This window comes from Cupressus sempervirens, chromosome 9, assembly GCF_028749045.1.
Source record: "Cupressus sempervirens isolate cs-2001-9-10 chromosome 9, ASM2874904v1, whole genome shotgun sequence".
Classification (NCBI taxonomy): Eukaryota; Viridiplantae; Streptophyta; class Pinopsida; order Cupressales; family Cupressaceae; genus Cupressus; species Cupressus sempervirens.
Window position 1 is genome coordinate 777,399,201 of NC_143126.1, and position 25,172 is coordinate 777,424,372.

At 37.2% G+C, this 25,172-nt stretch overlaps 1 protein-coding gene across 2 annotated transcripts in view; it reads right to left on the minus strand.

Moving 5' to 3' along the window:
* LTA3 (Dihydrolipoamide acetyltransferase, long form protein) overlaps positions 1-25,172 on the minus strand; it is a 199,400-nt gene that overhangs the window by 87,919 nt on the left and 86,309 nt on the right. For both annotated transcript variants that reach the window (XM_089802031.1, XM_089802032.1), the window contains 5 exons: positions 21,182-21,239; positions 21,064-21,097; positions 1,655-1,704; positions 1,487-1,531; positions 1,051-1,124 (listed from right to left, as the gene is read on the minus strand). In XM_089802031.1, coding sequence (XP_089658157.1) covers positions 1,051-1,124; positions 1,487-1,531; positions 1,655-1,704; positions 21,064-21,097; positions 21,182-21,239 — 261 coding nt within the window. The remainder of the gene's footprint in view (positions 1-1,050; positions 1,125-1,486; positions 1,532-1,654; positions 1,705-21,063; positions 21,098-21,181; positions 21,240-25,172) is intronic.

The following is a 25,172-nucleotide window of genomic DNA, read 5'->3' on the forward strand; positions in this document are numbered from 1 at the left end:
AAGATTGGGGTTGAGCGGCATCTACCACCTGTGCAGACGGCGTGGTTCGAACCCAACCAGACGCTACCAGTTTCAGATGAATTTTGGGTTTTGGCGAGAAACAGTTCACCGTGCGGGAAGAGCCAACAGCGTCCAGTTATATGTATTCTGGGTGACGGGTGTGAGGAACTGTTTATAGGCAGTTTGAGATTCAGATTATACAAGTAAAACTACACTAAAACATCCGACGCCAATACCAGGTATGAGGACGAACTGCTGGGACTAGGTTCGAATTTGCAGTCAGCTGATACGACCCAGGCATATGCGTCGTTTTTCTGCTCAAGTGTATTCTTCAGATAATACGTTGGTATGTTAATTATTTGTAATAAATCTCTGAATGAAAAGTCTACTGCTAGTTTCAAATGATACTGGAAGCGTGAGGGATTGGTTCGACTGTAACTCATCTACAGCTTTATTATTTGTTTTTTTCCTTCGTAGTATTTGAAAGAGCGACTAACCCTGGAACTAGTGTTGCTTCATTTATGAATGTCTCTTGAATTAGTATCGACAGCTGTGAATTCAAATCCAGAACTAGGGTAACAGTGAATTGTTTGATGTAATTCCCCTTGTAGCAAGCAGCATTAGGTAACAGTTCCTGTGACTGAGTTACAGTAAAAGTGGTTGGATTTGGATATCAGTTGGTCTTGTTTGAATAATAAATCTCTTACAGACCTAATGAAGGCAGTGAGTTGTTTGACAAATTATTATCTCACAACTATAACAGCCCCCGCAAACATTTGGCAAATTCTGAAAACACATTAATACAGTAATCACCTAATTACTGCTGTAGAAATTTATTCAGTTTATTACAACTCTACAAGAAATTTTGAAAGAATTCAGTCTCACTTCTGAAGCCAAATAAAATTCTAGTCCATAACAACCAAAGGACCTAGATATGACTTATTTCTTTCAATTCTTGCCCCATTGAATCTATGCTAGAATGAGAATGCATTCCCAATTGGAAAGACCAAAATAAGAGTTGATCCAATTAAAAAAAAGATAGTGGAATACCCTTCTTCAAGTGATTCAAAATCAAGTGTTGCTTTGTCCGTCTCTATGTCACAAAGGACATCACCTGGTTCTATCTGGAACCATTTTGAAACAATCTACGTTAGGCATAGGTTTGAAAATAGGAAAGAATATAACACTCCCCAAGTAACATTAAGTATCAACATAGTAATGCAAAGACTAAAAACAACACATACTCCAAAACAAAGGTGAGTCAGAAAAAGAAATATCTTCTATGTACTACATGTTTCTCAATATTGAACATATTTTGCCAAGTTTGAAGAAGGCTTTACAACAAATTGCTGATAATATTCAACTTCGCAAGCTTCGTCACTAGTGTTAAAGAATTGTGGATGCAAGGAATGATAAATCATTATAAGGTCTAAATGATGAGCTGTAAAATGGTTCAACAACACAGAAAAGCACAAAGTTAACTCACTTTATCTCCCTCATTCTTCTTCCATGCAGCAATATTTCCTTTATCCTGCAGCAAACATCAAATACAAACACTGAAAGCCATATTCATGAGTAGACCGATTTTTGGCCATCAAAATTATTTTGATAGGCCATTTCAATTGCTTACTCCCTTTCAAACTTTTGTTCATACCATTGTTGGGGATAAAGCTGGCATTTGCAAAACATTATGGATGGGTAATTCTGCAATGATCATTCAAGCAAAATAGTTAGTAAAGATTAGAATCTTCTAGAATTATTTACATTAAAGATTTCTTAGTAACACAACTGTGAGTGTTAAAAAAGTCGTCGATGATTTTCATTTGTTTCAACAGTCCAATTTGATAATGGATCATCGGTAGTGATGGAACATATATCAACAGTGAGAAAAAAATGGAAACCAAACTCAAGATTGGTCTTCAAAAAATAGCTTGGTATTAAGACAACAGTTTTAAGTAAACAGCATAAAGGAGAATTAATATTTCCAACCAAATTATATGCATGATTTAGTGTTTCAAATATTTGCTAATATCCTAAATTGCTTACTGCTGGAAAAGTCAGAATACAATAAACACCAAGAGACACCAGTATAGGTACAATAACACTACCCCTATACCCACACTCATATTTACACCAGTATATGGGCAATAACACTACTCCTATACCTGTACTCACATTTTCTGGTGACTGTAATTATCTATAATATAGCCTTGCCCTTGTTCATTTACTCATCTTGCCTAATCTAAAACGGCATCCCCAAAACAATACCCACAACCTCATGCCTTAAACTGGCTATGAAGAATAAATTTATTGAAGTTCATGAATGGTATGTGAATAAACAGAATGATTTGAATATCTGGTACAAGCACTTTCAGACAAATCTTCACCAGTTAAAGATCCAAAACTAATCAGCTGTGTTAGTGTAGGATGCCAATTAGTCTCATCCAACTCATCCCTAATGCTACTGATTGAAAGGAAGCAACCAGGGTGATCAGAGCCCCTGGGGGGTTTTGCTGAGTGCTGTGAAATGGCCATATTGACAGGTTTGATCATGGTCGAACCTCTCATCAATTGATAGACTTCACTGTAGGAAACACGTTAGAGTCAGACAATTCCCAGCTACAAAGAAAATAGAATAGTGACAGGTTTGACAGCAGTTGATTTTTTAAACATTTGGCAGGCACACAGGAGACAGGTTTGATCAAACCCATACACAGTCAATTTTTGCATATAGAGCCCGGAAAGGAAAAGTTAACGTTACTGGAAGCCTTTATAGATCTCTGAATTCTTTGTAGCTCCTGTAACTGAAAGGGAAGGTCTAGGAATCCTGTTGTGACTTGTAGAAGAATTTATTTCATGTTAAGGACTATAACTGTGCATTTGAGGGCAGTCTATATGTTCGCATGAGTGTTAGTGCAGTTGGGACATAAATGAGGGAATGCTATAAGATAAGATAAACTTATTAATGTCCAAACAAAGACCAACCAGCAGGTCCAAAGGACTACGAAACCCAGGCCAAAGAAAAGCCAACAGCAAGAACACTAAACAGTGTCCTGAGAAAGCAAAAAGAACAACAACAAAAGCCAAAACAAGGAACTGAAAGGAAAAACCGAACAGCCACACTTGCTGCTCCGAACAATCGGGAAAAAGTCCCGAGCCGAAGGATAGGCCTTGGCGTAGGAAGATACCCCACGCCATCGCTGACAACCACTGAAGAACACAAGGGGTCCCGCTTGGTTCCCTATGCCAGGAAAACCACTGTAAAGAATTATGTGATGAGCTGACCATGGTGTGGTCCCCTGTGAAAACACTGCTCTAAAGAGTGGTCCCAAAGTCTCAAAGCCTCCTGAGGATAGAGAGCAAGGCACCTCTGATCTGTGTACCCAAAGGAGGGGCTACACTGAGTTTCTCTAAGCAAACAGTAGAACCTCCCTCCAATCTCGTAGTATATGGGGCAGCAGGAAATGCAATGAGTCTCCATCTCAGCCACCTCCAATCACAAAGTTGGCAGACCCTATCATATCTCGGTAAATGATGGTTGAACAGAATGTGGATCTTGTCAGAACTAACCCTGAAGGAGCCAGGAGAGACATGGAGTGCATGGAAATTATCAACCTAGGTGTGTGGCTATCAAGGAAGCTAGCTACTATTCCAGGTGTGTAGCTATCAACTTTCATTGTAGGATGTCCATGGAAGCTTGTAGTCAACATTTGGAAGTAAGGAGCTAAGGAAATTTAATCCCACTATTGCAAAGTTCTCACCCACTTAGGTTCTTCAAACTCATGCCATACTTGGTCTCCACTTCCTATTTATTAAATTTCTTAATGCTTTTTCTAAACAATTTAATTTCTAGAACTCTTAGGACTATTATATGCAAATTTTGCATGCAAGTTTTACTTCTAAAACAGGAAGGTTATCATTGTTTTATTGATTGAAATACTTAAAATTCATGATGGTGGTTCAAGAAATAGAATATCCACCCTAATTATGGATAAAAGTAGCATCAAAGATGATTTTCTTTTTCATTCTATTAAATGTAGTTTTGTGTAATGTGTTGGTAATATTAATTTTGCAATTCTGTGCCCATCACTAGAAGAACTAGAATGAATGGAGAACATTCTTTGGTTCCTTTGCAAAAATGATAGGCACGAGGAAGCGGAAACAACAAGAAGGAAGCATAGGCTTTTCAAAAACAAACATAAGGAATTTTCCAATGGTGAAGAAAGATTTAGCATATATATTTATTTTATCAGATATATCAGTAAACGAGGGCCTCTAGCTGTCCTAAGTAAGTCTCTACTTAAAATAAAAAATAGAAAACAAAGAGCAAGGTTTCTATCCCTCCATCCGGAGATGTCTCAGATTACAAAACATCAGCCAAACCTCCAAGAACCAATGATGAAATTCCCAGCAACTTGGTGAACAATGAAAGCAAGGAGCAATTTGTGATTCCCCCTTAGTGAAGATGCCCAGCCTGAACCACAAAGAGTATGAACAGTCATTTGTAATTTACGAGTATGTTACTATATCTACTTAAAGATTGGCCATTTCCGAGTATTATTCAAACTAGGTATATGGTAAGATGTAGTTCCCTTGCAAATTCTACTAAGAGCACAGACAGAGCGCTGTATGAACATGAGCATTCACAGAGGATTCAGAAAGATTCCAATGAGCAGGCAAATAACCTAACACATTTTCAATAGATTTTTTTTTTTTAACTTATTATATTTTTTTCACCGTTGACCTTGATAGCAAGTTTTTCCAGAGTCAATTCGCAAGGATTTCTGGGAAGTTTTCAACAATTGTCAGTGAGTACTTTTCAAGTACTCGGCGAATCCCATCCCTTGACTCAAACTGCAAATGAACCCACAACGATTGCTGGCAAGTTTTTAACAATTGTAAGCTGGTCCAATCCCTTGACCCAAACTGCAAATGAAAAACATACATTAAACACTTCAAAAATAATGTTTTTTTTTGCTCTATGAGCATTATTTTTGCCCTCTAAAAAATGATGAAAATTGTAATGTCCATTTTTTGGGACATTAGAAAATTTAAAGGACACATTCATATGATATTAAAATTGACTATGAAAGCATGGACTCAAATTATAAAAGGTCAATTTAATATTCAAAGTGGGCTAAAATAACAAGGAGAGATAAGACGAAAAGCCAAGAGGGGAGTCGAAGAGTCGCAGCTGTGAGGATAAGAGAAGAGACTCATTCATTTGGCATGCTTAGTTTATGATTCAGATTTCAGTTTCTATCCTGCGAGAGTTATTCAGAAAGCTTTAGTGCTCAACCAGTGTGAGGATGTAGCCCCTCGTGCTAGTAGACAATGGACGCAAACCCATTGTCCATGGAGACATCACATCAAGCATCTCACGTGTGCTTATAGGTTTTTTTTAAGTTTTCCAGTCTAACTGTAAAACTGTGTTTAAGATTGGACTTTGAATACTAGTTATTGTATTGTTGTTGTATAATGCAATAACATAGTTTAAGGAATTTTATGAGAGTTTACTGGTTTTATACTGTTGGTTTGTAACTCATTTTCATATGCTTGAATCCTGAATATTATTTTGAGAAAGAATGGGTTAATATCTATTGGAGAATCTATTGGTTTTTATTGTTGTTCCGTAATCCATCTGCCTATGTTTAAGTTTTGAATATATGTTGACGAAGAAATCGGACCAATATCCGTTCGAGATATTTCAGTGGTATCAAAGTTGGTTTTCCTGCCAACCTGTGAAGCTTACTCAGAAAATTTCATTAGAGTTGTCAGCTTATAGATTTTTTAATCAGGAATTCATTAATAGAGGTTCTATCAGAGACAAAGTTGCATACTTATTGTTGTGGAGTTCAACTTATGGTATTTTATGTGAGAAAATTTGAGATTTATAAGACCATTGTGGATCATTTGATATTTGGGTAATATTCTAATGTGCCAAGAAATTCTACGAGTCTTGAAATAATATTTTTCTTCATGGAAGCCAACGTTTGCAAATTTGTTTAATGATTGTTCATTAAACCTAAGCTAAACAATACAAATAGCAAGGAGCATTCAAGAACCTAACAAAGAAGAGTTGAATGTTTGCAGCAAAATTTTGATTCACACATGGGTGAGAGTCTCTTGGCGAACTGACTGGAACCACTATTTTATTTCACAATGGGATGTTGCAAGAAGATTTTGTAAAAGATTGCCTAGAATGAAATTGGAGTTTTCTGTTTCTGCCAATTTGAAGAATGTCAAAGATGCTCATGGAAACAAATTTTGAATTCTAAAACTATTTTGGAGATTTTAGCAGCAAAAAGGATATAGATGCGCGACCAATAAAAGAAGATTTCGAGACGAGAAAGAAGCAAAACCTCACTCTATTGCCATACGAAAGGTCATTGAGCAAAGAGTGTCAAAAAGAAGCCTAGATGAAGGAACGAAGAGAAGTTTCGGCTGAGCATTCTCGTGACCTCTGAGGAAAATCAGAGCTTGCCGAAAATATTAAATATTGGAAGTTTTGTATGGTTGTGAGCTAACCGGAGCATCTGGAGGGTAGAATCAAGACTGGCATGGAACTTTGGGTTGAAATGTCTTCTCTGATTTCATAATTATCATCTGGAGGGTAGAATCAAGACTAGCATGGAACTTTGAGTTGAAATGTCTTCTCTGATTTCATAATTATCATCAATTATGATTCTTTAAAAATAGCAACGGTGGATATATTAACCACTAGCACCAGTAGTGTTGAGTCTTTGCAAAGTCAGGAATCTAATCATTCCAAGAACCACGTCTCTTCACTTGTCCATAATTGTGAACCACCTCCGTCACAAGCAGCATCGCATAAGCCGACAGTTTCAGGTTTTTGTGGTCCACGTGCCATCAGCATCTAAGTGTAATGCCCGTGGGAATTGTTATATCAATTTGATCAATGACACGATGTAAGAAGCAATGATTATCATGAATCGATTAAGAGTGTGAATGAAGAGAAGGGTTTCGGTGAAGAGGCAAGGACATGTTTGTTCAAAGGCATCAATCCAATCAAGAAAAGTAGCATTCACCAACTGTGAGAGACGTCTCCAGAATAAGCCAACAAATTAGAATTTGACAGTAACCACTATTCGGTAGTAGCAGGAACAATAAATAGGTGGCATATCTCAGTGTTCAAGTAGCAAGGAAGCTAGAAAACGAGCATAGCTCTAAAAGTTATGGACGAAAATCCCATACGCAGTTGGACATAGCCCCAAACTACTCACAATTGAATTCATCAACAAGATTATCGATAGACGATCTTGGTTTAATTTTTTGCATTGTAGTTGGGAGTCTTGGTTTGACATATTTTTTGTACTGAATCAATTGATCACTCCCCAGTATTGTTAAGCTACATCATTACCAGGAGGCATGGTTGAGTGAAGTGCAATTGTAAGTGATGCGTGATACCTAAGAAGGCATACACAATTGTGAAGTTGGATAAGAACTAGGTTACCCAATCCATTGCCGTCAATAGAGATTTTTGGTTGGTGTTTTCAATAGAGGTTGAATGGTTATGTTTATTCAAGCATAGTTGGAGTGATTTTATTGGAAGCTGAACTTGGAGTTTGACTATCAAGGTTATCATCAATTGAAAATTATTTCTGGTAGTGTCGTGAGACCTCAACTTTGTCATTCAATGGTGGATGTCATATATATTTGTTTCCTAAGCATTTTGCTTGAATTTTTAATGTACTATCCATGGTTACCATCTTTGGCTAGACACTCATTCCTGTTCACTTGGTGTTGACATCTTTGTCCACTGCGTGCTTCAATATGTGCAATTCCTTGCTTGGGCAAGCCCACTAGAACTTTGAGAAGACATTTATTTTAACAAGAGCACACATTGATTTATTGCAAAATGTTGGTTGCAATCTTTAGGTGCTTTAGTACGGGTGACAAACAGTCAGGTCCTCGGTTAGTGGGAATTAATGGGTGTGACGATTATTTAGGGATCACAGCTTGCTATAAATAAGGAACAAACAAGATATCATTATCTGCAAATGATGCAAGGGAATTTTGCCTTGGCGTACAAATTATTAGACGTTAGACAGTTCAACAGGTTTTAAGCTTAGTATATGTAGAGACAAAAGGTGAAACTTTTCAAGAGGGTCTTACTCGTGTTCAATATTGTATTGTGTTAGAGTAAATAATTAATTATTAATCATTTATTCTATTACTTAAGCTTACTTAGGTAAATGCATTTATTTATTAGTTGTCACCTAGGACTTTGTTATAAGTTGTTGACAATACGAGAGTTTGTTCTCTCCTAAGTCATACTTATCCTTTCACCTTGTTTGAGGACTTTCCACCTCATGTGGATGTATGCTTAGTTGTCACACTTATCTCCTATCATCTTCTAGCTCACTCTAGAAGATTTCTTGAGCTCTTTATATTCGAACTCCCTCATTGTATCAACATCACTTTTTCAGCATATTGTAAATACAAATTTTCTTGTGTTTGCATATCTTGTTGTCTCTCATGTCCATTTAGGGTTTTTCCCTTGCTCCACGCTCTTCCTTCCTTGGCTTCCCTTTGACAGGTTATTTGCATGCAGGTGATCTTGGGCGTCTTCGGAGTTGGATTTCATCAACTCCAACATGGTATCAAAGACTCCCTGTTGCTTCTTGTTCGAAGGATTTTTGAAGCCAAGATTTGGAGTCACAAACCTTAGTTTATTTGTGCATTTTTTCTTCAAATCGGGGGAACAGCGAATTTTCGGAGCACTTTGGACCCAAACGGACGTTGCCATTAGATTCAGAAGGTGCTTTTCAGCTAGGATCCAAATAAAATTCGTTGATTTTGGAGACAAGGCTCTGGGAGTCAATTTTTTTTTAGTCCAGGCCCTACCATACAGATTGTACAGACGCGCAGTGAAATTTTTTTTTTTAAAAAACAGCACCGGGCCGCGCCACCGCGGGGCCGCCCGCACCCCGCTTCAGCCAACTGCGCCTCCCTCGGTCCGCTGCTGAGAAGCTACCGCCACCGGGCCACCCACCGACCGTCACAGCTGGGTGGAGCCCCCAACTTTCACCACCTCCGCCGATGTCTGTGCCAGATCCAACCGCCCGACTGCAGATTGCCACCTATGTTCGTCTGCTCCGCCGATTACTACGCCAGCCCGCCGCCTGTCCCTGTTGTCAGCCTAGCCAACGGATAATACTGCACAATCAGCTACCGCGGGGGTGACAAGTGGCCTAGGTGCCACGTGGCACCTTGCCACATGGACCCACCACGTCACCCCTACCACATCGGATTTTTACCACATGGCCTCTTTTTTGTTGTGACGGGCCGCAGGCCGTCAAATTTAATCCTATGAAATGATGATGTCAGCAAGACATCAGCACTGCATCAGCATACCTTGCTTGCACCTCTCTTAAGTCATTTTGACCTACCTTCAGTTTTTTGGCCATAACTTGAGCATACGGAGGTATTTTTCCGATCCGAAAGAAGCGCCGGAAAGTTAGTTCCGAGACGGAGACATTGGTGCAGGCATTTTCAGGTTTTGATGCAGTTTTTTACTTTTTTTTTGCAGTCAAAGTCTGAAGTCCTGTTTTTGACTCTAGCAAGTTTTTCTTTTGCATCCCATTGCCGTTTTTTGAAAACGTTATATTTCTGGAAAGCTTGTTCTGTCTACTTTTCAGAAATGCTATCATTTCCTTCAGATTCTGCCCCATGCTCTTTCTATCATTGTTTTGGCATTTTTGGTCCATGGTGGATATCTTGGGTGTTTTAGGTCTGAGGATCATTTTCCTAGCATGGTTTCCTTTGTTTTGGGCTGTACTATGTTTTGTTGCATCCTGTTTTCGATTTTGATCATTGTAGCTATCATTTTGAAACACTTTTATGTATCGCACTGAGATAAAGTGCCACTCTTGCATTCTGGGGGTCATGAACATTGTTTTTGAGTCAGTTGTACATGCACTATTTTTATAAAGCACCATGGGGAGGATAGTTGTTTGCTGTTTTAGGCATTCTCCCTTTGTCAAGTGAGTGTCCCTTCCATGACATTAGCCCCATGCAGCGTCGTTGTGACCGTGTCTTTATAAGTGTTTGTACCTCTTCCTCTCTCGTCGTTCTTGGTTGTCTGCAAGAGACTTTGGCCCACCTTCTTAGTTGCCTGTCATCTCACCCCGTCTACATTAAGGGGGGGTTATGTTGTTGTTCTAATGCATCCATGATTCGATGGTTCGATAGTGTGAGCTATGTATTCAGTGGTTGATCTTATATACAAGGCGATTGCAGTGGCTGGCGACCTATGCATTTCGGTGAGATGGATCATCTACCATATAGACACGCTCGGTTCGTGCCATCTTCTTCCTTGGTGGTACTTCAGATTAGCAGTTTTCTTTCTGATGGCAGATTTGCGGCTTCTTCATGCTTCAGTGATGCTCTTCATAATCACTCCTTGTTCCTGTTTTAGGGGACATTTCCCTAATTGGAGGCTTCTTCAGTTCTTCACTAGGTTCTTACCTCTTTTTGGGGGAAGGTTTTTCCCACATGGTTTTCTCTCTTTCCCCATTTTCAAAGATTGCATCTTTTGCATTTGTACATGGGTACCTAACATGGCCTTGTTGTCGGGACCCATTCTGCATTCATCTTAGTTTTGTGAGCCTAAGGCATTTCCCTAAGTTGCACTTAAGGGGGAGTGTTAGAGTAAATAATTAATTATTTATTATTTATTCTATTACTTAAGCTTAATTAGGTAAATGCATTTATTTATTAGTTGTAGCCTAAGAGTTTGTTATAAGTTGTTGACAATACGAGAGTTTGTTCTCTCCTAAGTCATACTTATCCTCTCACCTTGTTCGAGGACTTCCCACCTCATGTGGATGTATGCTTAGTTGTCACACTTATCTCCTAGCATCTTCTAGCTCACTCTAGAAGATTTCTTGAGCTCTTTATATTCGAGCTCCCTCATTGTATCAACATCACTTTTTCAGCATATTGTAAATACATATTTTCTTGTATTTGCATATCTTGTTGTCTCTCATGTCCGTTTCGGGTTTTTCCCTTGCTCCACACTCTTCCTTACTTGGCTTCCCTTTGACAGGTTATTTGCATGCAGGTGATCTTGGGCGTCTTCGAAATTAGATTTCATCAACTCCAACATATTTTTGTTGGCTCCCTAGGAAAAATTGATGATTGCCATATTGAATTTGGAATTGATTGACATAAATTCCCTCGTTGTTTGCACTTTAGGCAGTCTATTTTCTTAAAAACCAACATTCAGAAATTTTACACCACACTAGTAGCAGAAAGTTCTTTGGTTCTTGTCAGTGCTTAGTGTTTGTGGGGGTTTGCTAAAGCCATCATTGCAGCTGGGATCTATCTAGATATAAAGGCAATCATAAGAAGCAGGTCAAACTGCCTTGATTACAAACTTGAAAGGTATTATGAAACTACAGCAGCAATTAGCCCAAAATTTTGAACTTGACATGAGAGTAGAAATACTCGACATATATAAGGAATATAACAAATTCCCTCCAAAAGTTCAAAAAGACTTACCTTTTATTGACTATGTAAACTTCCATCCTAGGCTAAAACACAAGAATGATGCGGCAAAGAAGAAGTTTTGGAATTGTTTTAGGATCTCGTTGCAGAAAACCAGTGCAAAAATGGGTATGAAGAATTTCCAACAGACCAAAATCATCTAATAGAGAGTCTTGAAAAAGAAGGGCAGTCAACTACCATTGATTTGCAGCCTTCTTGTAATCACATAGAAGATGTTACACAAGGTGCAAGTTTCTACGTTGGTGATTTGGAGGTTAGCTTTGACAAGCAAGTTGATAAGGTCGGTTGCACATGAGGGAATAGCAGGTTGGAGTCGTTGTATGACGAGCCTTTATATACAAATGATAACATGGCAACACTTTGGCACTTGCATACAAATCATGAGAACGGGGGAAACAAAGCCTATGATTTTGAGAGGTGTGATGAACCATATATTTCTCATGCCCATGACATGAATTTAGAGAAACAATCCAAGATGTCACTACAAGACGATGAACCGCTTCAACATGACAATAATAAAATGCATACCTTTAAGAACCAGCTAAAGGTTAGTGAAGACATGGTTGTGGCATCTTTGATACCTTATGACAGCACTCAGAAGATGGTTGAAGATCTCTACAAGAAGGCTCAAAGGGAAGTGGAAGGTAAATGGCCTATTGTTGATTTGCAGGTGGTCAAAACAGCCCCTGAATCTATAAAATCAGATTACTTATGTTTGCTTTCCAACAGGGATTATACTCTTATGGTGGCTGGCATATTTGTCAATCAGTTGAATAAAGAAAGGAATGAGATTAAGGAGCTTAAGTATGCTCCTGAGGCATTGGATGATACTCAGTTTTCTCTTCAAGAAGCAGAAAATAAGATTAGGATCACTAACCATTTCCAGGAACATGAGGGTAAAGAGAGACAAGAGTTTTTCCAAGAAGTAATTAAGGAACTTGATAGCATTCAACAGACTTATGACTTGGACAATTGTCCCAAAAGACCAAGTACCAAAACTTCAGATCACATTCAGTTTTTAGACAACTACTTATTTGAAGTGGATGCTGATTGGACTTCCAATAATCCCTTTTTTGAGATAAACGAGGGAACTCTTTTTGAATGTCATGAAGAAGATGATTTTGATTCCAAAATATTGAATCTTGGTACAGTTCCTAGCAGTGAATCTTGGTCACAAGATGGGAGTGGTGAATTGACTACTGTCGCTTGTCATTGGATCAGTCCAAATATGGTTCCCAATTTCACACCATACAGGAGTTGGATGGATTTCTTATATCATCCATTGAATAGATCTTGGTGGAGTATTGATGAAAGCTATGTTTCAATCATAGCCGATGGTATTTCAACTTCATACTTACTCATAGCACCTATGTACTTGGGGGTTCACCAAATTTATGACGATGGTATGGTTTTTGATGTGCTCGTGATGTTATTTTTGGCACTTGAGCAGCTCGTTTCTTACTTCATCTATTTAGGTCGGGTCATCACAATCTACTGGGTTATACATAGCCCCTTGATACGTTTCTACCTCATCATATCAGCTGGTCATGAGAACAGGGTTTAGGATCCAGATGTTAATCGTATGTATCTATGGCTTGTTGAGGATGTTGTTGTAGTTCTACTCAATTTGAGACTGGATGCGATGATAATTAGAGTTGTACACACTACAGGTGCAGCGATATTTCATAGATTTTATATGGAATTCAGGGATCCAATTGATGGATTGGATACAGAGTGACACCTTGCTTCACAATGTGGCCGGATTTGTTTTCAGATTGGGTTACAGAGCTACCTAAAAATTCATATGGGATCCTGGTTCTAATTGCTTGAGGGCAAGCAATTTCAAGGAGGGGAGATTTGTAATGCCCCCTTTTTGGGACACTAGAAAATTTGAAGGACACATTCATATAATATTAAAATTGACTATGAAAGTGTGGCCTCAAATTATAAAAAGTCAATTTAATATTCAAAGTGGGCTAAAAATGGCAAGGAGAGATGAGAGGAATAGCCAGAAGGGGAGTCGAAGAGTAACAGCTATGAGGATAAAACGAGAAGAAACTCATTCATTTGGCATGCTTAGTTTATGATTCAGATTTCAATTTCTCTCCTGCGAGAGTTATTCAAAAAGCTTTAGCTTTCAACTAGTGTAGGATGTAGCCCCTCATGCCAATGGACAGTGGACGCAAACCCATTGTCTGTGGAGACATCACATCAAGCATCTCACATATGCTTACAGGTTCTTTTCTTAGTTTTCCAATCTGACTATAAAACTGTGTTTAAGATTGGACTTTGAATGTTAGTTACTGTGTTGATGTTGTATAATGCAATAACATATTTTAAGGAATTTTATTTGTTTACTGGTTTTATACTATTGGTTTCTAACGCATTTTCATATGCTTGAATCCTAAATATTATTTTGAGAAAGAACATGTTAAAATCTATTGGACAATATATTAGTTTAAACTGTTGTTTTGTAATCCATCTGCCTATGTTTCAGTTCAGAATATATGTTGAGGAAGAAATCAGGTCAATATCTGTTCAAGATATTTCGAATATTTTGTGTGCTATTAAGGTCTGTGGAATTTTCAAGGTCTTCATTTTGGCTCAATGGTGGAAACTCTGACCCTTGACTCCACCCTATATCATCACAGGAAACACGCTAGAGTGTTACCCCTCGACATTGTTGCAGGCACTTGAATATTTCCACTTCCAAACATGTTGCATTTGAGGAGTTTGAAAGCAAGCACACGTTTAGTGCAAATGGGGATACCTCTTCTTGTGGTTCTTCAAACAGCAATACCCACTTCCGACCCTCTTGCTGTTTGGCACTCTTTCCTCTCAAATCAACTCAATATCTCCGATATCACTTTCGATAAGTGTTGGTTTGGTATAGGAGATACCATTTTCATCAGATTTTTCTCTTTTGCTAACAGGCTTTATGCTCTTAGAGCACAAAGAGAAAGTTGTTCTCTCTCCCCTCTAAAATTTACCTTGATGAAGATCTCATGAAGGCATAGGTTACAGAGTTGGAACTTGCTCAGGGTACTATGACAGAGGCTAGGCGAGTTGGTAAATGGGCAGTGTTTGTTAAATATTAACATGATAATCCTACTGGTCTAAGAAGTGCAAACTGCACCTCAGTCTTCTTCCATTAATATCATATGTTAGCCTTTATATGCACTAGACTTGACATAAGATATGCGGCCATCCTTGGAAGAAATTACATTTTTGGTTCTGGTTTTTGGTTCTAGTTTTGTATTCTGGTAAAACTTTATTTCAAGTTTCAGGTCCTTGTAAAACCTGGATACTTTTATTGAACTTTGCTAGTGGTTTCAGGTCCCTGCAAAACCTGATTTTCATTCTGCTTTTCAATAGGTTTCAGGACTGTTCTTGGTGGTCTTAATTGCCTATCTTTATTGTTTTTGTTAAAGGGTTTCGGGGCCCCTTCAAAACCTGCTTTTACCGTAATCTAAAACAAACTTGTCGTGTTAGTTGAGAAATTAATTATTTCTTGGGGCGCTGATTATCTCAAGTGGTGTTTGGGCCGACCTAGGGAAGGTCATGTTCCTTTAAGGGACATGCCCTTTGGTCTTGATATATATAGTAGGCATTATTGTAGTTTGAGGACACACAATAATAAAAAGTCTGCTCTCTCAAGCAATAATACCTATACGAATACATTGCAGATATAAATCAAGAAAATTATAGTGGATGCAATCCGAGATCATATAGTAAATATAGTAACAAAACATGAAACAACATATCACATGTTCAAAGCCCTTGAAAATGCATTTCTAGTTAATAATACTAGCAGAAAACTTGCCCTTAGGAGACAACCAAATCATATAAGCATGAATAAAGGAGAATTAGTAAATGCTTTATTCATGAGAATCACTGAATTAAGAGATAAATTGTCATTAGTTGGATACAAAATTGACAATCAAGAGTTATCTCTACTAGCATTAGGAGCACTACCAAATTCATGGAAACCATTTATACAGAGTATAAGTGCAAGGTCTAAACTTCCAAAGTCAGTTCGATTAAAATCTGAGTGTCTTCAAGAAGAGTTGAGACAAATGACTGAAGGAAAACAAAAACCTATAGATGAAGACAATCATAAGGAAGGTAAGAAGAAGAACCTTAACAGGGAAACCAAACTTTCATGGAAAGGGATCTTCAAAACGAAAGAAAGACCTAATCGATCAAAACTTCAAGCATCATTTGCCAAAACTGATAAGACAAACGAAGATCAAGATCTAAAAAGTATGCCTTCTACTCATCTTTGTCTAGTCAAGTACCAAACAAATCCAACACTTGGATAATTGATACTGGATCTTCAAGACACATCACATGATATCGAGACATGCAAATTGAAACAAATGAAGAAGTTACAACTGGAGATGATTTTGCACATTCCATGAAAGGGATTGGGACTTGCACTATCAAACAAAAATCTGGAAATACTATTCAACTCTCTAGAGTATTATATGTATCGGGTATTAAATGAAACCTTGTATCTATATCAGCCCTTGAAGATGTGGATACAAAGTTAAAATCATGGAAGGTAAAGTACTAGCATGGGAAAAGAATTCAACTATAAAGAAGGCTCAAACCATACCCATGAGACAAGGACTATTATATGAGCTTTGCACTAAATCAAACCAAGCTCTTAATCATGAGACCTCAAATTCTAATATAATTTGGCATCGGAGGTTTGGTCATATCAACTTTCATGCCCTAAACTCCATGGGGAAGTTAGTAATTGGACTACCTAAATTAAGCCGATCTCATATTGAAACTTGTAAAGGTTGTGCCTTGGGGAAAAACACAGAAATTTCATTTCCTATTAGTTTGAGTAAAGCCAAACAAGGGTTAGAACTAATACACTCTAACCTATGTGGACCCATGTCAATACCATCCATATAAGGATTCTTGTTCTATGTGATATTTTATATGACTTCTCAAGAAAGGCATGGATATACTTTCTAAAATGCAAGGAATCAGAAGATAGTCTTAAAAGGTTTAGAGAATTCAAAGCTATCACTAAAAACTCCTTTGGATAGAAAATCAAAATTTTAATAACATATAATGGAAAAGAACATACTTCTGAAATTTTGAAAGAGTTATGTTCAAAAGTTGGGATTAAGAGGGAGTTCACAGTTCCTTACAACCCTCAATAGAACGGGGTTGTTGAAAGGAAAATAGAACCATTGTAGAAGCTATTAGGGCTATGGTATATGATCAAATTTTGACTATGACATTTCGGGCCGAAGCCTCTAATACAGCAGTCTACATTCAAAATAGATACCCTCACACTACGACAATAAAACTCTTGAAGAAGTTGTTTCTGGTATAAAACCAGACATCAGTCACTTGAGGATATTTAGATGTCTTGTTTATATCTATGTACCTAAAGAGAAAAGGACAAAATTAAAACCTACTAGAAGGAAAGGAATTCTTATTGGTTATAATGACCCCCTCAGTGAAATATCCCGCACCCCCGAGAGATCTCGCAAATGAAGATACTTGACCTCAGTGAAGGGCTTGGTGAAGATATCTGCAATCTACTTTTCTGTAGGACAATACTGCAATGCAATGACGCCCTCATGAATCAACTCTCTGATGTAGTGCATATGAACCTCAATGTGTTTTGTGCGTTGATGTTGCACTGGATGTTTTGAGATTTCAATGGCATTTTGATTATCACAATGAATGACTATGGGTCTAAGTATGTCAAAACCAAATTCCTCCAGAATATGCTGTAACCAAATAGCTTTTGTAACTGCAGTGACAGCTCCTTGATACTCAACCTCAATAGATGAAAGAGCAATAGTGTTCTACTTTTTACTTTGCCAACAAATGGGGCCAGAACCAAGATGAAACATGTATCCTGAAGTGCACTTGCGAGAATCAAGATCCCCTGCATAGTCTGAGTCTGTATGACCCACTAACTGTGGTCCAGTACCAACTGCATAGCATATCCCATATGTATGTGTACCCTGGATATAGTGCAAGATGCGTTTGGCTGACTTCCAATGAAGTTCATGTGGCTCTTGCATGAAGTGAGAAACCATGCCAACTGCAAAGGATATATCAGGGTGTGTATGTGTCAAGTAGATGAGATTTCCAACCATCTATACAAAGTAGCATCAACAAGTGGACTGGAACACTTTGCTTCCAACTTAAATCCTAAAGGAAATGGATTAGATGCAGCTTTGCGGTCACTCATGTGAAATCAAGCAAGTAGATCAAGAGCATACTTGGGTTGAGATAATGTGATCCCTGAATGACATTCGAATCTGAATGACATCTGGTGAATCCTGCTGAGAGAAGGAAAGAATCCATCTTGGCATACCAAGCTCTTGGAGCTTGTTTTAGTCCATAGATAGACTCTTTCAACTTGCAAACCAAGGTAGAATCCTGAATGAAACCCTGTGGCTGCTCTATGAAGATCACCATTCAAGAATGCACTCTTCACATCCATCTGATGAACAACCCATCTCTAAGCTGTAGCTATAGCTAGTGTCAAACGAATGGAGTTCATTTTTGCAACTGGGGTAAAGGTCTCAGTGCAATCAATACCAGGCACCTGAGAGAAACCTTTTGCAACAAGTTTTGCTTTATACTTATCAACACTTCCATCCACTACAAACTTGGTCCAATAGATCCACTTACACCGAACCAATTTTCTTACCTTAGGAAGAGAGACTAATTCCCATGTGTTGTTTCTCATAAGAGAATTATATTCTTCCTCCATTGCTTTATCCCATTCTAGAATTCCTGAAGCTTCTTTGAATGATTGAGGATCGGAAGCAACTGCAATATAAGCATGAGGGAGTGAGTTGTATTGTGATCTTGTCCTCCTAGTATCTGAAGGATTGCCTACCAATGGTCCTGCTGCATCCAATGTCTACTAAGCCCATTTTGGTCTAGTGGAAGAAGATGTAGAAGTAGAAGGGATTTCCTCAACCTCATTTGTCTGATGCCTTTGTTTGCGTTGTGGACGAACATCTTCCAACTCATTGTCATCACTGTGACTCTCTTCAATGAAGGAGGAAGGAGTTGAAGTAACGCTTGCACAACTTTCTTCAAAGTGTACACTCCTCTCATAGAAAATTTCATGTGTCTCTAGATCCATCAATTTGTAGGCTTTATGAGAGTCTGCATAACCAACAAAGATGCAAGATTTACTTTGAGGTTCCAATGCCTTGCGTTTCTGTGGAGGTATTTGTGCCCATCCTAGACAACCAAAGACTCAAAAGTGCTTTACAGAAGGTTTCCTTCCAGTCCAAGCTTCAAAAGGAGTTACACCATCCAAAGCTTTATGAGGACTCCTATTCTGGATGTAATTTGCACAATTCATTGCTTCAGCCCAAAAAACTTGATCAAGAGACTTATGTAATAGCATGCAAGTGGTCATCTCTTTGAGGATTCTGTTCTTCCTTCCGGCAACACCATTCTGCTGTGGAGTGTATGGTACTAAATGCTGAAGGTCAATTCCCTCTTGATCACAAAAATTTGTAAGTCTTGAGTTCACATACTCCCTTCCATTATCTGTTCAAAGAACCTTGATGGCTTTCTCTGACTGTTTTTCTACTTGAGCCTTGAAGGTGAGAAATCGTTCAAACACTTCACTCTTATGAGCCATGGAGAAATACCCAAGTATAGCGAGAGTAGTCATCAATGAAGGTGAGTACATAGTGAGACTTTCCAAATGATGGCATTGGAAATGGGCCCGCCACATCACTATGAACTAATTCAAGAACACATTGTGCTCTCCAAAACTTCCCCTTGTCAAACATTTTTTTTAGGTGCTTCCCAAGTGTGCAACCTGAACAAACACGTCTAATTGGGCCGGAAGTGCGATAGGCCAGAAGTGAGATAGAATGTTGTTTCAATTTAGGATCAGCTATGATCTCATGGATCTGCAGGAAGCAATCTTTAGTTGCTCAGAGTTCAACCGAGGCAAAATACAATGGGAGCACAAGAAGTAGTGTGGCTTCGAAAATTGCTTGTGAGTTTATTCGGTGAGTCTCTGAACCTACCACCATTCACTGTGATAAACAAAGTTGCATCAAGTTATACGTGCCACTACGTAAGAGACATGGTGAAGAGAAGAGTTATCCAATTGGAATAGTAGTGATCAAACAAATGACATTCTCACCAAGCCTCTTCCAAAGTGAAAGTTGATCATTTCAAAAAGAAACTTGGTATGGTTGAAATGTATGTTTATGAGATTGAGTCTCAAAATTTGTAATTTGTGTTAAAATAAATAAAGATGTTTAAAGTGTAAACTCTTGACTTATGGGCCTACCTATGTACATTATTGAAAGGTGACAATCTTTCTAATAATCAATTGATAAATTCTAACATTATAAGGTGATGACATAATAATGATTAGATTACAATCATGATCAATATCATGAAACTTGACATTCATGGACCTGTTGTGATAGTTAATTTGGGCATATTGATGGATATCATGAGACTTCATATCAGTTGAAGATCATTATGCTCCTTTATGAGATATTCATGGCGGGTAGTATGAGACATAATATCTATGGATATGCCATGATCAATTACGGAAGACATCATGTGACTTGATGTCAGTGCACATACCATAACTTGGATATACATATAAGAAGAATGTCATGTGAATTGATGTTCTTAAGCATATTATATCCTTTGATATCATGAGTTAGGTGATATTGCTCTTCCAAATAACATGAATACACACACACACACACACACTTTTTCATCCCTAGCTAACAGGGAGTGTTGAAGTATGTAGCTTTGGTTCAACAAATCTCCTGAGATTAATAAAATACATTTTGATCACTGTGTCTAACCGATAATGTGTATACCAATCTAAGATAATTCAAATCACACTTTCATGTCATTATCGGTAATACCATGCAGAAGCTGATCCTTAGTTTATAATAGTTAACATTTATTATGCAAGATATAATGCATGTGCATTTCACATTATCCAATCGGCACTTTGGTGGTTGTCGATCTGAATTAACATTAGTTTTGGTTTTTCAACGAAAGGGTATGGTGATGAATAGTCATGTCTCCAATTGAAGACATGCCTATTCACCCCCATACTTCCTATGATATTTATATCAAAACAATCGATTCTTGCTGAGCATCGAAATCAATAAATACTCAGCATAATCTGGAGCATTGAAAGTAACTTATTTGTTGGAGCATTATTTCATTCATAACACTGCAGTTTATACATACAAAGTTTTAGAGTAATTCTGAGCCATAGATATTGAAGTTTTGATCTACTATACATCAATTATTGAACAATAGGATTCTGAAATGGAAAACATACATATAGCCTCTAAATGAAATAAACTTAACATAACTTTAAAATAACAACACAGCTCAAATACAAGAATTAAAGATGAAAAAGTAACTAGGATATTTTTCCATCAAATTAATAATTTAAAAAAACTTAGTAGAATTTAGCACAGCATATTTAAGGCAAAAGTTGGAAAATCTGAATGTCTAAAAGCAACTCACCACTTGAACAGAATTGTTGAGTCTGAAATGGCAGCTGCAACCATAAATGTCTCCAATTAATAAATACTTCATGAATTAGATAAAGCAACAATCCTCAAATCAATTATGGATTGCATACCTCAAGTTTCAAAAATTGGCTCTGCTGAAGTCCAATGGATGAGATGAGAAAACCATGCCTGTAGTACCAACACCATTATGGTGCAAGAATTCAAAAAGATTAGCAAAAGTTTAACATATCCTATAAAGGAAACAAAGAGTGACCTCATACAGATCAAATAATAAATCTATCATGCTTATCAGCCCCCAAAAAAATCAGAAAATGTCTAAAGATCACAAACAATAGCAAGAGATCTATCGAAACAAAATATTTGTATCAAAAGGTTTGTTTTATTAAAATTCCCTAAGGCATTTGTGTGCCAAATATTATTGTGTTTAAGTTCTTTTAGAAACAAACCCATCCCACAACAGAATGTACAGTTTCCATTTTGGGTAGATCTTATTAGAGTAATACTAGATATTTTTAATTTAATGGCCACTTAAACATTCTTTAGTTAGTTTGCTTAATTTCCCTCTCTATCTTCAGATCATGATTGTTTCTATAGAAACATCATCCTCGTAATTCCTTTAAATGGAGCTTTTGCCTCATAGTTAATTCAAAAAGCAATTAGCATTTCATGGCATCAGAGCCATTAAAAGGTTTTTTAGCAAATTTTTTACAATAAAAAAAGTTGTGGTTAATCCAAACTAGCTTTCTATTAGTTCTTTAAAAAAAAATTCAATGTTTTTTATATAAAAATTGCGGTTGCTTTTTGATGATTTTCTCCTCAAAAAAGTAGTTTCAATATATGAAGTTGATCTCGGTGTCTCTAGCTATAAGGAGGGAAAACTTTGACACCCAACATCAACTTGTAAGGATTTTGATTATCTTGGTCTTATCCAAAAGTTTTGCAGAACTAACGATCTTAGCAACAATCACATAATGCAAAGCATTTTGAAGAGAAGGGAGCAGCCTTCCATACATTTGTGACCAAAAGACCTACAAAATATGTCTTCACTAGGGTAGTTAGAATGATGACCATTAATGGAGGGTATAAAAAATTATAATACAATGTTTTTATAATGGTCATCCTAGTTTTGTTTAGGGTAGTAAGAATGATGACTATTAAGGGAAGGAAAGCTTTGTTACCCAACATCAAGTTGGAAGGATTCTAGTTATATTGGTCATATCGAGAAGTTTTCGGAAACCAAGGAGGGTTTTAGCAACAGGTCCATATCACAGAGCATTTTATAGAGAAGGGGCCAATGTTCCATAAATTTATGACCAAAATACATGCAGATTATGTCTTCAAGTAGGGTAACTGGAATGATGACCTATTGATGTGAGTTTTGTTCCACTACAACACGCAGAATCAAATACTCAATGCTTCAAGGTCAAGCACAAAATACTCAATTCTCTCTTAAATAATGTCACTTATTATTTAGGGGACTTACGCTTATTCATTCAATGGATATCAACCTACTTCTATAGATTTGGCTTCACAATGTGCAATGAAAATATATTTAACTTTTCCAATTCAACTCAAAATTAAACAAGACTTCTTCTGCTGCTAACAATAAGTGCAAAGAAGCATGGATGAACTTGGAGACTTGGACTCTACTAGGTGCAATCTGTCAACGATTCCACCCACCTAGTGCAAGCTTCTAAGATATACTCAAATGATTTTCACATCAATATCTCCTCTTTAATCTCATCATATGGATACAAACTAAACATTGAATATCCATTGAAGTGTTCTCAATCATCGGCTAGACACATATGGCAAGTAAGCATGGATGAACTTGGACTCTACTAGGTGCAATCTTGTCGACGACTCCACCCACCTAGTGCAAGCTTCTAAGGTATACTCAAATGGTTCTCACATCAATATCTCCACTTCAATCTCAACATCTGGATGCAAATTAAAGATTAAATATCAATTAAAGTTAAGTGTTTTCAATCATCGGCTAACCACACAAGGCACACTTAAAATAATAATAAAATGTTTTTATAATGGTCATCCTAGTTTGCTTAGGGTAGTAAGAATAATGACCATTAAGGGAGGGAAAGCTTTGTTACCCAACATCAAGTTGGAAGGATCTTGGTTATCTTGGTCATGTCTAGAAGTTTTACAAAACCAAGGAGGGTTTTAGCAACAAGTCCATATCACGGAGGATTTTGAAGAGAAAGGGTCAATCTTCCATTAATTTATGACCAAAATACTTGCAGATTATGTCTTCAAGTAGGGTAATTAGAACGATGACCTATTGATGTGAGTTTTGTTCCACTACAACATACAAAATCAAATACTCAATGCTTCGAAGTGAAACACAAAATACTCAATTTTCTCTTGAATAAGGTCACTTGTTATGTTAAGCTTACAAAGCAAGATTATGAAATGACTTCAAGGTTCCTTTTAATTGTGAGTACTTGCTCAGTTAAATAATTTGATTTGCTTGTAATCACTTAGGATACTTACGCTTAACCATTAAATGGAAATCAACCTACTTCTATAGATTTGGCTTCACAATTTGCAATGATAAAATATTTAACTTTTCCACTTCAACTCAAACTTGAACTAGACTTTTTCTTCTGCTTCTAATGATAAATGCAAGGAAGCATGGATGAACTTGGACTCTACTGGATGCAATCTATCAACGGTTCCACCCACATAGTGCAAGCTTCTAAGGTAAACTCAAATGGTTTTCACATCAATATCTCCACTTCAATCCCATCATATGGCTGCAAATTAAAGATTGAATTCCATTAAAATGACCTAGTTTTGTTCAAATCAACTAGGTACACTTTTCAATCATCAGCTAGCCACATAAGGCACACTTGCAATCAGCAAGAGACTAGTGGCCTGGTTTTGTTCAACTCAAGCAAGTAAACATCCATAATTACTTTCATTCTACTAAACTACTTTGACAGGAAATGAAATCTACTCAAAGTGAAAGATTGAAGAAACTATGCAACAGTAATCCACCATGAAAACCAACAATGAATTATCAATCTCTTTGATAGCATTTTAGCAATAGGTTGATCAAGTCTCTTCATTAGCTAGCCTAATATAATCTAATCTCCTAATCTAACGAATCTACTATCGCCAAGCTACTAACTACTCTACTAACAATCCCTACGAATGAGAAGGCCTTGGCCTTTTCTAGTTGATCAATTACAATGAAGGGCCAGAAGCAATTCAAGATCAAGGGCCAAGATTAATCCCTACAAACCCTAATTAAGGTTACAATGGTTTTGGGAGCCAACGAGAAAATTTGTACATTACGCATAATTTGATCCTTATCTTGTAAAATTGATCAATCTTTTAGTGAAGAGAAAATATCTCTTGATACTCAACATTATCAAGTATTTGATAGTGATGACATGTTACGAAATTGTTTCATCTTCTCAAATCTTCTTTGTCTTCTTTCCTGGAAATTTTCTCATTGCTTGACTTAAACTTGCACTTGCCTCTTCATGAACTTCTAAAGATTGTTTAAATTTGTACTTGGATGATTTGATTTGAATTGTCTTCTCACTTTGGGTCCCCGAGCTTGAGCTATCTCTCCCTATACCCACTTGAAGTGTTGAGATTTTAAGCTTGATCTTGCCACCACTCCTAGCTTCTAACTTCTTCCTCTTTGATTCACCTTGCACAACCAAGAAAAGAAATTGCATTAAGTTCATGAAAAGATAAAAGAAACCTGAATGCTTTCACAAAATAAAATTGCATCAAATCAAAATGAAAAGGCCCTTGATCATGGATCCTCTATAGTTGTCCTAGCTGGATTTTGTTTCATTCTAATCTATTGTACCAAGACTTTCTCACCATTGATTTTGATTTACTGAAAAAACAGAGTTGGATAGAAGTCCTTGAATTTTTCCTAACATTTGAAGAAACAAAAAATAGAAATACAATATGAAGATCATAATTTTCTTCCAGCATTTTGTTGCCCAATCAAATACTGCTCATCCAATTCAATCCTAAAATAACACAGCCAACCCACCAAACAATTCCTCGTTTACTTGTTAATCTATTAGTTTGTAATATAATAAAGCCATAAACCTGGAA